We start from the raw sequence: 13011 nt of genomic DNA, 5'->3' as shown, positions 1-13011 counted from the left end.
TCACCACATGAACACACACACAGAGTTAAAACATGTTCTTTATACAGTAGATGAGGCGTTCACTGACCTCCTCACAGGACTGGCAGGTGAGCGCCTCCTTCACTCGGGCCTTCTCCATCTGAACGTCCTCGTCCTCGTTCAGCCCCTCCTCCGGGTTCTTCTCCACTTTGGGTTTGGGCTGGGATGAGATCCTGAGGAGGGTTTTTATTTTTAATTTCTCTTTTTATTATGATTTTTCATGTTCTTTCACATAACAATTCATTCAAATTACAACTGAATCACACAGCAATACACAAACAATACAGATAAATGACTGGTCCTCCCTCAACAATACAAAAGATGACATTTATACAATGCTAAATGAAGAACTGAACTCCCTAGAACAGGAATGCTAGACTGCACATTTGTGATACTAAAAAACAAGATACAAAAGGTTTAAAGGGATAGTTTAACATTTTGGCAAATTGGCCCGTTGCTATAATCCCTATAGTCATAGCAGTAGGTTCGTTACCTTTAATTGTCGGTGCAAGATGTTTTTAGAACGGCGGAGCAGAGCCGTGAGCTGCTCAGAGCTACGCTACGGAGGCTCATTATGGGATTTCTTGGTTTCTCTCATCAAACTCATCAAATACACAATCCAACAACTCCACAACGCTCTGGTGGACAAGTTGTGACCTGCACATTCACCACGCTATGAGATAATAACACAACGTTACCAGACAGAGTTGTTTTAGAGGGAAATACAGAGACTGCTTGATGAAAAACTGTCCCTGAAGGCATCGCGCATCAGCGGTTTTTCATGAATTTACCTCTAAAACAACTGTCTGTCTGCCGTTCTAAAAATAGCTTGCACCAACAATTAAAGGTAACAAATCTACTGCTATGACTATAGGGATTATGGCAATGGGCCAATGGGCCAATTTGCCAAAATGTTGAACTATCCCTTTAAAAAATGTCATAAACGATGTCAATCCACTGTAGGTTTTTCTAGTTTTAGCAGCTTCCTTGTTATGGTTTTCCTACAAGCAGCACTTTACTCTTTTTTCGTGTTTAAATCACGTCTCACCTGCAGAACTGGTCGTTTTTCATCGTCCTCCCTCCGTAGTGGATCTCCAGCCAACGCAGCAGGAAGAGTAGCAGGATGCACTGGAGATAGGGCTGCACACACACACACACACACACACACACACACACACACACACACACACACACATAGATTGAGGATGAGCTGCCTCCTTGTTTGTGCTTTGGTTGGTTGGATGATTTCAGATGAGATACGTACAGCTACGACCGCAATGAGCAGGTTCTTCCACAGGAAGTTCTCATCATAAAGAGACGGGAGAAACGTCGCCTGAGGACAGAAACAACATCGAACAGTTTATATCGGCATTTAGATGAAAGTGTAGATACAACGGGGAAAATAAGTATTGAATGCGTCAACATTTTTCTCAGAAAATATATTCCTAACGGAGCTATTGACATGAAATTTTAACCAGATGTCGGCAACAACCCAACTAATGCATACATACAAAGAAATCCAAACATTTATGTCCATAAATAAAGTAATTTGTAATAAAGTGAAATGACACAGGGAATAAGTATTGAACACATGGAGAAAAGGAGGAGGTGCAGGCAGGGAAAAGAAGCAGCTGGAGTCGGTCAGTGTTTAGAAAGTCATCCTGTGATTAATCCTAATCATGCAAAGTAACATCAGCTGCTTTAGTCCAGTTGACGCCTATGAAAAGGTTTCTCATCACCAAGGCGTCACACAAGAGGCAAAAGCAGAGAGCTTCTCCAGACCTTCAGAAACTGATGCTGCAGAACAAACTGATGCATCGGTTACAGACGGGTCTGAATGCACCGTTTTATCTGTTAGTGCCGTTAATCTGGAACTAAAAAGAACATTTCACAGTCAAAAGAAAACTAGAACTGCAATTAGCAGGTACAGTTGTTAAAAAAAAAACCAAAGAGTAATGCAGTTAACCGCCATGCCATCTATGCATGTTCACCATGCAAGTCTACTGACGCGTTACTAATACTTATTTTCCCGGCTGTATATGGTTTATTTCCCCTATAGCAGTGGCTCTCAAACTATTTTACATCAAGGACCCCAAAACTGACACAAATTAGACCACGGACCCCCATTGGACAAAATTTTGAAGCGAACACCAGAAATACACAAATATTTGTTCCGAGACTGAATAAAGTTTTGTACTTTCAAATTAGGGGCAATGGTGTGAATTTTTGGAAACATTATACAGAAATTCTCTGGAAAAAAGAAGTGGTACAATTTCTCCAAAAACATTCAAACATTTCTAGGAAGAAGTGGTAAAATTCTCAAAAAAAAAAAAAAAAAGTTTAACAATTCTAGAAAAAGGTGGTAAAATTTCAAGAAAAAGTTGAGGGTTCGGGGTTGGGGGTCCCCGGACCACACGTTGGGAACCACTGTCTTATAGATCAAGATAAACTGGTTCAGTCTGAGCTGCTTCCTATGGTTTTATATAAGAGTGATAATGAGTTCTGCTGCATCATGGTGTCGATGTGCAGCCAGACAGAAAGTGCAAACTCGGTGTCATCGTCACAGAGAGAAACTCCTCCGCATCAAACAGAGATTCATGCAGGTTTAAAAAAGACAACAAGCCAAACCAGGGTTCCCACTCTTTTCTTGTAATCATTTTCCAGGACTTTTCCAGGACATTTTCAGCTGCTAGAGTCTGACAGACATGCTATTAGGCCTTACACATCACCCCGTCCCATTCATGCTTTGGAGAAGTTGTAGTTAGACAGTTGTACTTTATTTTGTACATTCAACCAGTTTTTGTTTCTATATTTATTTAATGTCTCTCACCCCCCAAAAGTTTGATTTAAAGATGCGCAACCTATGGCTCTAACTTACTGTATCTATGAAATAATATCTTACGTGCTCAGAAATTAAAAGACATTTATCATAGAACAACGCAAAAACATGTTGTTTTTGTTTTTAAACCACACCTAAAACAGCTCTCTTTTCTCGCTGGGCACATCTTTGGAAAATAAATCCTTGGTGGGGTCTGAAAAGCTCTGGTAGCTGATGTCACCATGTGATAAATCATTTTCCAGGAGAACTCAAGCTTTTCCAGTACATTTTACCCTTTTTCTCAATTTCCATGTGTTTTCCATGACTGGATAATTGGTCAACTATTTTCCAGGTTTTCCAGGTTTTCCAGGACGCGTGGGAACCCTGCAAACATACAGACAGACAGCGTCTCTGCAGGGACGTGTGTGTCTCCTCCTACCTTGGTGATGCAGTTGAGGCATCCCATCAGAGGATACAGAGGGTTGAAGAAGCACAGCAGGTTGTGCATGTTTCTGGTCAGACCCGGGCTGTCGTTCAGAAACGACAACTGAACCAGAGACGCCGACACCACGCACACCTGAGACACAAGACACAAGGCATTCATTCATTCATTCATTCATTCATTCATTCATTCACTCTTTTATCCTCTTTTAGAACAACTGGTGACATCTTCAGTTCAGTCGTCTCTCACCATCATGGAGATGACGGAGAAGAAGTCTCTGTTGCTCTGGACTCGAGCGAAGCCGAAAGAAAAGACGTAAGTGAAGAGGATCATGGAAGGACCGAAGCCGACGATGCACAAGACCTGAGAGGAGAAGAAGAAGAAGAAGATGTCATAAAAATCATTACACTGTGTTAAAGGGATACGCCAACTTTTTTTTTTTTACGTGTCTTGCCTCTCTCCCGAGTCCATGACCAGCAGATAGACACCATCCTTTCGACTGTGCGTGCAGTAACAAGGGAGATAGAGCCGTATCGCCCGTAATTAGCTTAGCTCAAACACTGGAAGTGTATAGGTAGTGTTAGCCTGCCTCCTAAGCTCTAAACTCTGTAAATATATCACTTTATCAACATTTCAAACATGTTTAGGTGAGAAAGTAGCCGTTTAGATCAGCAGTGTGTCGTTAATTTGTCTAAATACCAGCTGTTTACAATTTTGTTCAGACGAATCCGGCGCTACTCAAGCTAGCCGTTGTGACCAACGCACTTCCGGTTACTTTCACAAAATAAAACACCCGTTGCCCTTTACATACAGAAAACCATGACGATAGAATTTGTGCTTTTACTTTGAAATAGGAAGCTAACCTACCCTCAATGTAGCTAGCTTGAACCAAAATAAACCGTCTTTGCTTGAACCCTCCGTTTTGACCGATCTCGTCCCGTTAGCGGCATTTGACGGCTCAAGATGCCTTACCGGAGAGTTTTGTCAGCTCTGAGACGAAGATCGGCCCGCCGGTTTCCGTTTAGAGTTGCTGAAGAGTTTCTCTGATGACTTTAGGTGGAGGCAGGCTAACACTACCCATACACTTCCAGTGTTTGAGCTAAGCTAATTACGGTGATGCGGCTCTATCTCCCTTGTTACTGCACGCACAGTCGAAAGGATGGTGTCTATCTGCTGCTCATGGACTCCAAAAAAAAATGTTGGCGTATCCCTTTAAAATGTCAACAGTGCTGTGTTTTCCTACGGCGTTTGAACGCACCACAGCTGTGAGGTTGCTGGACGTGAGCAGGTTTCCAGTGTGGAAGGAGAAGAGGATGGTGGTCATGCAGGACAGGATCAGATAGTAGAAGGGGATGTCGACGGCGGCCTGACCGCACCAGTACGCCGACGGGACCAGGCCCGAGATCCGCAGCGTGGAGCGGCACTTGATCTGGACAGGAAATAAAATAAAATAAATAAAAAACACTGCAAAAACCCAAAATCTTTCCAAGAATATTTGTCTTATTTCTTGTCAAAATGTCTAATTTCTAGTCAAAACTAAACTCTTTCCACTTAAAATAAGACTCATCACCTAAAAATTTACTAGTTTTTAGACACTTTTCACTTGTTTCAAACAAATTTTCAATTGAAATGAGTAGAAAAATCTGCCAGTTTTTTGTGCTTGTAATAAGGAGGAAAAACTTGCTCCACTATCAGATTTTTCTACTTATTTCAAGTGAAAATCTGCTTGAAAGAAGTAAAAAGTGTCTAAAAACAAGCTATTTTTTAATGTGATGAGTCTTATTTTAAGTAGAATGAGATTTGTTTTGACTAGAAATAAGAGTTTTTGCAGTGAAAACGTCGAGTGATTTAAATATATTCATATCCTATGGTCTTTAGAATAAAAAGAAATGAAATGAGCAGCTTCATTATCGGAGCAGCTCAAACTCTCTGGACCTGGAGATTCTGCTGAGTCAGCACTTTACCACAGAGAGAGAGAGTGAGAGAGGGAAAGTAAAAGTCGGTGAAGCCTCAGAGCAGAACAGGTGTGTCTGCAGTAGTTTGCACAAATTTGCAAGTCAAAGTTGAACTCCTAAGCTGCAGAGGGATTTATCTCTGTGTGAAGCCACAGTGAAGCCACCAACTCTTAAATCAACTCATTACCTCCTCTCTCTCTCCCTCTCTCCATTAAAACCAAAACATCATAAAAATAATCCCAACTAAATGAAAATCCCTGAACTGTTGCAGTGGAGCACTTTTGAACATTACATCATCATCATCATCTTCCTGAAGAGATTAAAATAAAATCACAGTCACCTCTCGGTCTCGAGTGTGGTCCATGGCGAAGTACGCGGGCATCCCAGCGGCGAGCATCCCCAGGATGATGGCCTCGATGTAGACCAGCGCGTAGGACGTCGCATCTGGGATTTGCTGAAACATAAAGGTTAAAAAAAACATCTTTAAAAAGGTATAATGCGTAGGAATTAGGATGTTGCATTCAGGTGAAACCGGGCAGACGTCAGACAGACAACAGACGCTGCATGTAACAGGATAAACAAGCGTCTATGTAAACAAGTGGTCCGCCAGCACGAGGCAAAACAATACAGGCCTGACAACATGTTGTCATGGTGATGTGGTATTGTTTACCTGACCCACGTTTCACTGCAAAAACTCAAAGTCTTTCCAAGAATATTTGTCTTATTTCTTGTCAAAATGTCTCATTTCTAGTCAAAACTAATCTCTTTCCACTTAAAATAAGACTCATCACCTAAAAATTAACTTGTTTTTAGATATTTTTTACTTGTTTCAAACTAATTTTCAATTGAAATAAGTAGAAAAATCTGCCAGTGAAAGCAAGTTTTTTGTGCTTGTAATAAGAAAGAAAAACTTGCTCCACTGTCAGATTTTTCTACTTATTTCAAGTGAAAATATGCTTGAAAAAAGTAAAAAAGTTTCTAAAAACAAGCTACTTTTTTAATGTGATGAGTCTTATTTTAAGTAGAATGAGATTTGTTTTGACTAGAAATGACATTTTGACTAGAAATAAGACAAATATTCTTGGTAAGATTTTGAGTTTTTGCAGTGTTTACCGTCTTTCTCTTGTCCAGTAAAATGACATCCGGTTGGTTTGCCGACGGCCGTCTGCCTGACTGCACCTGAATGCAACACCAGTGCCTCCGTCCTTCCTCACACTACACAGTGGTGACAGTTTTAACAGGCCGAGCCCACAGCTCCGCTCAGTTTCCGTGGTTACCTACGGTCACGCTGCCACTCAACGTAAAAAAAAAATGGCGATACAACATGGCCGTCTCGGTTCGGTGCGTCGCCCACTTATGTATTTGTAACGACTTGTAACAACTCATTCTAAGGAACCAGAAAGCTTTACTTTGTATGCAGCTGTGATTCCACTTCAGTGAAATACGGATTTATGAAAGCAATGTTTGATTTTTGCTAATAAAAAGCCAAATAAGTTACATACTGGGGCTTTAAACAGTTCAACTAAACAGGAAATATGAGATCAGACTCTAAAACACTCACATAATCGAAGGGTTTGGTCCAGGTCCTGATGTGTCCGGTGCCGTTCAGGCCGCGGAGCAGAGCGTTGCTCAGCACGTTGACGGCCATGGGCAGCGAGTGCACCGTGGTGCTGTTGAACGCAACGCTGTATCTGAAACCCTGTGAGCAGAGAGAGAGAGAGAGACAGTGAAGGGTTAACGAGTGTCGGCAGGTGAACGGCTCTTCATCTAAATAAAAAGCTCTCGGCTGGAGGACGAAGCCCTCGACCAGAGGACCCTTCATCTGGAACAGCAGCAGGAGGAGATCTGGTTTTAAAAACTAAATTCAATATGTCCGACTTTATTTATTTATTCTTTCAACATCACATAGGTATTTATTGCACACACCACAAAATGTTGTGTCAAACTGTGCCACATTACAAGCCCCTTTTTTTGTCCTGTCCATTTTATTTCATCTGTTTTGTTGATGCAGGGCTCTGCCTGTTTACTTGCTTTTTATTTTTGTCATTAGTCCTTTTTGTCAGGGATTATTTTTTCTCATCTTTTGTAAAAACAAGGAAACATAATTGTCGACTGTTAATTTCTTTGTTATGTGATCGGTTTACAAATAATACAATAACTTATATGGCAGAAAGTGTTATGTAATAATAATTTAAAAAACAACTTTGTGGGGAAAAAATAATCTTTTTCTCTGTGAGTAGAAAAAATAAAGCATTGGATTTTTATTTTTTTCCAAACACATGAATGAATTTTGTAGTGGATATAAAATGATGATGATGAAAACATTGAGAGATTTTGATGATGAGCTGCAAAAGAAGCTGCTCTGAGAGGAAAGCCATGTTAAAAGATATCATTTCGTCCTGGTTGTCGCTGAAAGTGGGACACACATTTTCAACTGTTGCCTCCTTTAACGCTGTCATTTTGCATGACTGCATTGCATGATTTAAATTTCTGTCTTCTTTCTTTCTTCTTCTGAACGGTGTCCTTTTTCACTTTACATGATTATGGTTAAAAAAATAACAGCTGTTTTAGGCTTCAGTGCTTCGGGTTCAGTTCGGTTGAAACTGAATCTTATCAAAAAACCCAAATTTGTCAGAATCCGAAACCGATTCCTGGATTTGTTTAGAGCTGCAACAATTAATCGAACAATAATCGATTATTAAATTAATCGTCAACTATTTTGATAATTTAATAATCAGTTTGAGTAGTTTTTTAAGAAAAAAAGTCAAAATCCTCAGATTCCAGCTTCTTAAATTTGAATATTTATGGTTTCTTTGTTCCTTTATGACAATAAACTGAGTCTCTCTTTGGTTTGTGGACAAAACAAGACATTTGAGGACGTCGACTGGTGGTTTGGGAAACACTGATCGATGTTTTTCAACATTTTATTGACCAAACAACTAGGCCTGACCGATAAATTGTTTAAATAATCAACAGATGAATCGATAATGAAAATAATCGTTAGTTGCAGCTCTAGATTTGTTAAATCCCTGCTCTTTACGGCCCTGCAGCAGATTATATAGATGAAGTGCAAGTGCAGTGTACTGTAGGAGAAATAAATTGCATGATTTAAATTTCTGTCTTCTTTATACAGTATATCTATATAAATCATCTTTAAACAGAGTGTGATGGCTACTTTATATTTGTGTGCAGCATTAAGCGCAAAATAAAGGACTCAAAACACTGCATGAAATCTGACTGAATCAACATCAAACAAGGCAGGTTAAACGTTCTACTATGTCCGACATGAAAGTGACCTTGTTGGATCCCGTGACGTTGATGGCGGCGCTGTGCGGGGCGGCGGCCATGTAGTCACCGTGCTTCATCGTCTCCACCTTGATGTCCTGAGCCTCCAGGTTGTGCATGAAGTCGGAGATATCGGAGCCTGTTGGCGGGAGGAGAGAGAACGGCAGCTCTTATCGATTATACGTCACAATATTTACAGCTGATCTCAGGTCAGATCGTAACAAAAAACCCTGACGGAGGAAGAAATAATCGCCTGCATTGCAAAAACACAAAATGTTACCAAGAATATTTGTCTTATTTGTTGTCAAAATGTCTCATTTCTAGTCAAAACTAATCTCTTTCCACTTAAAATAAGACTCATCACCTAAAAATTAACTTGTTTTTAGATCATTTTCACTTGTTTTAAACTAATTTTCAATTGAAATAAGTAGAAAAATCTGCCAGTGAAAGCAGGTTTTTTGTGCTTGTAATAAGAAAGAAAAACTTGCTCCACTATCAGATTTTTCTACTTATTTCTAGTTAAAATATGCTTGAAATAAGTAAAAAGTGTCTAAAAACATGCTACTTTTTAATGTGATGAGTCTTATTTTAAGTATAATTCAATTTGTTTTAACTAGAAATGACATTTTGACTAGAAATAAGACAAATATTCTTGGTAACATTTTGAGTTTTTGCAGTATGCATCCTTTCACTACAAGGTTTGTGTGTGTGTGTGTTGCATCTCTGTCGGTCTCACCTGAGGAGTTCTGCACCAGGAGGCTGGTGCTGTATCTCCGTGGCGACTCGTTCCTCTTGAGGAGGTAAATGGGCAGAAACTGTCGGTCTGGAGAGTGGATCTGGATGTTTCCTGTGGCCAGAGACAGAACCAGCACGGCAGCCACGAACACCAGGAACAAGGCCAGACTGCAACACAAGCAACATTTATTCTAACTGTAAAAAACTATGTGCAATAATAACTTTCACCACTATTTTGCATTTGAACAGAATTAACGCTCACACTCAAAACATTTAAGTCATTCAGGATACCTTAGTTGTTTTTTCTCATTCAAAACAAGAAAGAAAAAAAAAGCTTGTAATAAATTGATATATGCACAGTCTTTTGAGTGTGCGTTTGCTGTTTTGTTGTTTTCTAAGTTTCAAAAGTTCAGCCCCAGCAGCTTTATGAAGTATTTTTCCTACGGATGAACGGTGGTCTTTTTCACTTTACATGTTTATGGTTAAAAAAATAACAGCTGTTTGTTGGTTTAAAATGACCACGATAGCGATGCTAATTTCCATTAGCCTGTGTGTAATGTTTTAGGCTTCAGTGCTTCGGGTTCAGTTCAGTTGAAACTGAATCTTATCAAAAAACCCAAAATTCGTCCGAATCCCGAAACCGATTCCTGGATTTGTTTAGAGCTGCAACACTTAATTGATTAATCGAACAATAATCGATTATTAAATTAATCGTCAACTATTCTGATAATCTAATAATCAGTTTGAGTAGTTTTTTAATTAAAAAGAAGTCAAAATTCTCTGATTTCAGCTTCTTAAATGTGAATATTTCTGGTTTCTTTGTTCCTTTATGACAATAAACTGAGTCTCTCTTTGGTTTGCAGACAAAACAAGACATTTGAGGACGTCGTCTGGTGGTTTGGGAAACACTGATTGACATTTTTCAACATTTTATTGACCAAACAACTAAGCCTGACCGATAAATCGTTTAAATAATCAACAGATTAATCGATAAGGTAAATAATCGTTCGTTGCAGCTCTAGATTTGTTGCATCCCTGCTCTTTACGGCCCTGCAGCAGATGATATAGATGAAGTGAACTGTAGCAGTCATCGACCTGAAAGCGTCATGGCCACTCACGTGTAGACGAAGGCCTTCCTCTCCCGCCGCATGTTGAGCATGTGCAGCCAGGCCACGGTGCTGAACTGCTGCCGCCACAGAGCGTGACCCGACACGCCGTCAGACTTGTTGTCGGAGAAGGTGAGCAGCTGCTGGTCCGTGTCGTCCACCGAGGCGGTGTCGGCCTCGTCCTCCGCCTGCTCCCGGTTGAACACGCTGTAGTCTGGAGACATTTAACAGGACTGATGGGTTGGTTGGTTGATTTATCTAAGTGTCGTGTACATTACTGTGCCCAGTCCACATGGGCTGTTAGGACACTAGACAATATAAATACTATGGAAGCGTATTGCATTCACTTGAATAATAAAAAAAAAATCCTGTTTTTCTGAGTAATTAATTTTTTGGTTTGTTTTTTTGAATCATTTTTTCAGTTTTTCTGACTCATTTTTTTCCTCCTGTTTTTCGTGGTAATTTTTTTCTGACTTAGCTATTGAGATTTCAAAATCCCTTGAGAAGCTACCACCTGCAAGTAACGTAAGGACTGATTTCAAAATAAAGCTGTTACATCAGACTGCTCTGATATTTTCTGAGGTGGAGTTCTGTAGTTTCCTTCCAACATAAATCTGAATTTACTTGGGAACACAGTGAAAATAAGAAAAATGAGTGGGGTCTTCCTTTGAAAATCTTCAATGCCGGTGATAGCTCGACTGTATTTTTTGTGGAGCATATCCATGGATGTATCTCATGGATCTAAGATGTAATAGATCCATGATGAAGTGGAGGCTTGACGGCTGCAGCGGTTAAACGTTACTTGCAGGAGGGAGCTTCTCGCGAGATTTTGAAATCTCGTTAAGTCAGAAAAAAATTACCACGAAAAACAGAAAAAAATTAGTCAGAAAAACAGAGACAATTATTCAAAAAAAACAAATTACTCAAGTGAATGCAATATGCTTCCGTAAAATACAGACATTCAAAGATGGATAAAGAGTCTTCTCATGAGTTTGGATCCATAGACTCATGCAACAGTTTACAGGCAGATTTTCCTGTATACAATATACAAAACAATAATAGTGAGTTGTAGTTTTATGTAGGATATAATGTTTTCTGTCTCAGTGTTGGTGTGTTTTTTCCATAAATCTGACCAGGACACAGATCTCCTCCCTGAAAAACCAACTCAACATGTCTCAGACACTCAGACATCCAAAATAAATCGATATATTCTTCGCCTGAACTTTTTAAAACAAGGATTTCCTGAGCTCATTGTACAGAGTGCGTTGAAACACAAAGTGAAATTCATCTTCAACAACATCAAAATCACACAAAAACACAACACAACACAAACAGAGGAGGAGAGAAGATGCTGTGATGCTTCAGTGTAACACTTCTCACCGGCTTGGTCCACTTCAGCCTCCGCCTCCAGACGGAGGAAAACATCCTCCAGCGTCGTCATGGAAACGCCGTAGTTGATAATTCCCAGGTCGGGCTGACAGTCGAGCTGCGAGAACAAGCCTGCGAGAGACCAGAGACAAATTAATGGTGACGCCGCCGCTGCCGCTTCCAACTCCACCGGCACCGGCGCCGCTGAGTCACACATGAGTTGCAGGAATATTTTTATCTTTAGCTGTTTGTTGTTGCTGCTGCAGAGCGGCAGAGGTTTACACCGCAGCTATGTACAGTATGTACAGTATGTACAGTATGTACAGTATGTGTACGGTGCATATACAGTGAGAGCTGACCTGGGAACGTGTCCATGCTCTCGAAGGGCAGAGTGAAGGTCAGCTCGGCTTCGTGCTGCCGGGACAACTTGGCCTTGGGAACGTGCTGCTGGACCAGGGAGGTGATCTTCTCAGCTTCACATCGCTCATTGATGGACATCCTGCAAAGAAACAGTCATGGTAAACTATAAATACTGTCAGAATTAATGAAAACACTCTCTAAGTTAAAGGGGAATTGCCGTTTTTTACAATCTGGACCTTATTTCTAGCATAAAATACGATCATTTCCTCCCCCAGATAACTTTGGTGTCATTACAAGTGGTTGTGATGAAATGAGCTCCAGCCGAGAGGCGCGTATATCCGTATAATGGAGTCGACAGGGCAGCAGAATGCAGCCTCTAAATAACACATTATCTGCAGAGAAACTCCTTCATTTCACCAATATTTAGTTCTGATAGGCTAGTGCTATTCCCCTCTGAGTCCGGGGTTAGCTGTTATCAACATCCGGGGTCTGTAGGTTGACCTGCTGACCTCTGACCTGGATGATGTCATCTCTGAGCGCCGCCCGGCTCATTCTGATAATAATCATTCTGCTTCGGCATTCGGGTCCATTTTTATCTCAACTAGCCGGAGCTTTAGTGAGTCCAGGTTGAGGAGAGGAAGCCTGTGGAAGCTGAACTTCATCCAGCTGCTCATTTTGTTCTGACAAGTCAGAAACACGCAGAAACAAACCGTAGCATTAGCGGTAGCAACAAGCTGCGCCGCGCAGAGCTCAGAGATGACATCATCCAGGTCAGAGGTCAGTAGGTCAACCTACAGACCCCGGATGTTGATAACAGCTAACCCCAGACTCAGAGGGGAATAGCACTAGCCTATCAGAACTAAATATTGGTGAAATGAAGGAGTTTCTCTGCAGATAATGTGTTATTTATAGGCTGCATTCTGC

The 13011-nt window shown here is 40.6% G+C and overlaps 1 protein-coding gene across 2 annotated transcripts in view; it reads right to left on the bottom strand.

Annotated features, from left to right (window-relative positions):
• abca5 (ATP-binding cassette, sub-family A (ABC1), member 5) overlaps window positions 1–13011 on the bottom strand; it is a 37273-nt gene that overhangs the window by 6461 nt on the left and 17801 nt on the right. For both annotated transcript variants that reach the window (XM_085762474.1, XM_085762473.1), the window contains exons 16-28: window positions 12087–12226; window positions 11740–11859; window positions 10372–10573; window positions 9255–9421; window positions 8530–8657; window positions 6795–6932; window positions 5574–5687; window positions 4537–4707; window positions 3528–3641; window positions 3276–3413; window positions 1283–1351; window positions 1067–1158; window positions 68–191 (exon numbers count right to left, since the gene is read on the bottom strand). In XM_085762474.1, coding sequence (XP_085618600.1) covers window positions 68–191; window positions 1067–1158; window positions 1283–1351; window positions 3276–3413; window positions 3528–3641; window positions 4537–4707; window positions 5574–5687; window positions 6795–6932; window positions 8530–8657; window positions 9255–9421; window positions 10372–10573; window positions 11740–11859; window positions 12087–12226 — 1717 coding nt within the window. The remainder of the gene's footprint in view (window positions 1–67; window positions 192–1066; window positions 1159–1282; window positions 1352–3275; window positions 3414–3527; window positions 3642–4536; window positions 4708–5573; window positions 5688–6794; window positions 6933–8529; window positions 8658–9254; window positions 9422–10371; window positions 10574–11739; window positions 11860–12086; window positions 12227–13011) is intronic.

The sequence above is a fragment of the Trachurus japonicus genome, chromosome 19, assembly GCF_045865225.1.
Source record: "Trachurus japonicus isolate A0001 chromosome 19, Traja_1.0".
Classification (NCBI taxonomy): Eukaryota; Metazoa; Chordata; class Actinopteri; order Carangiformes; family Carangidae; genus Trachurus; species Trachurus japonicus.
Note: the sequence above shows the minus strand (reverse complement) of the source record. Positions and strands in the feature narration are given on the sequence as shown.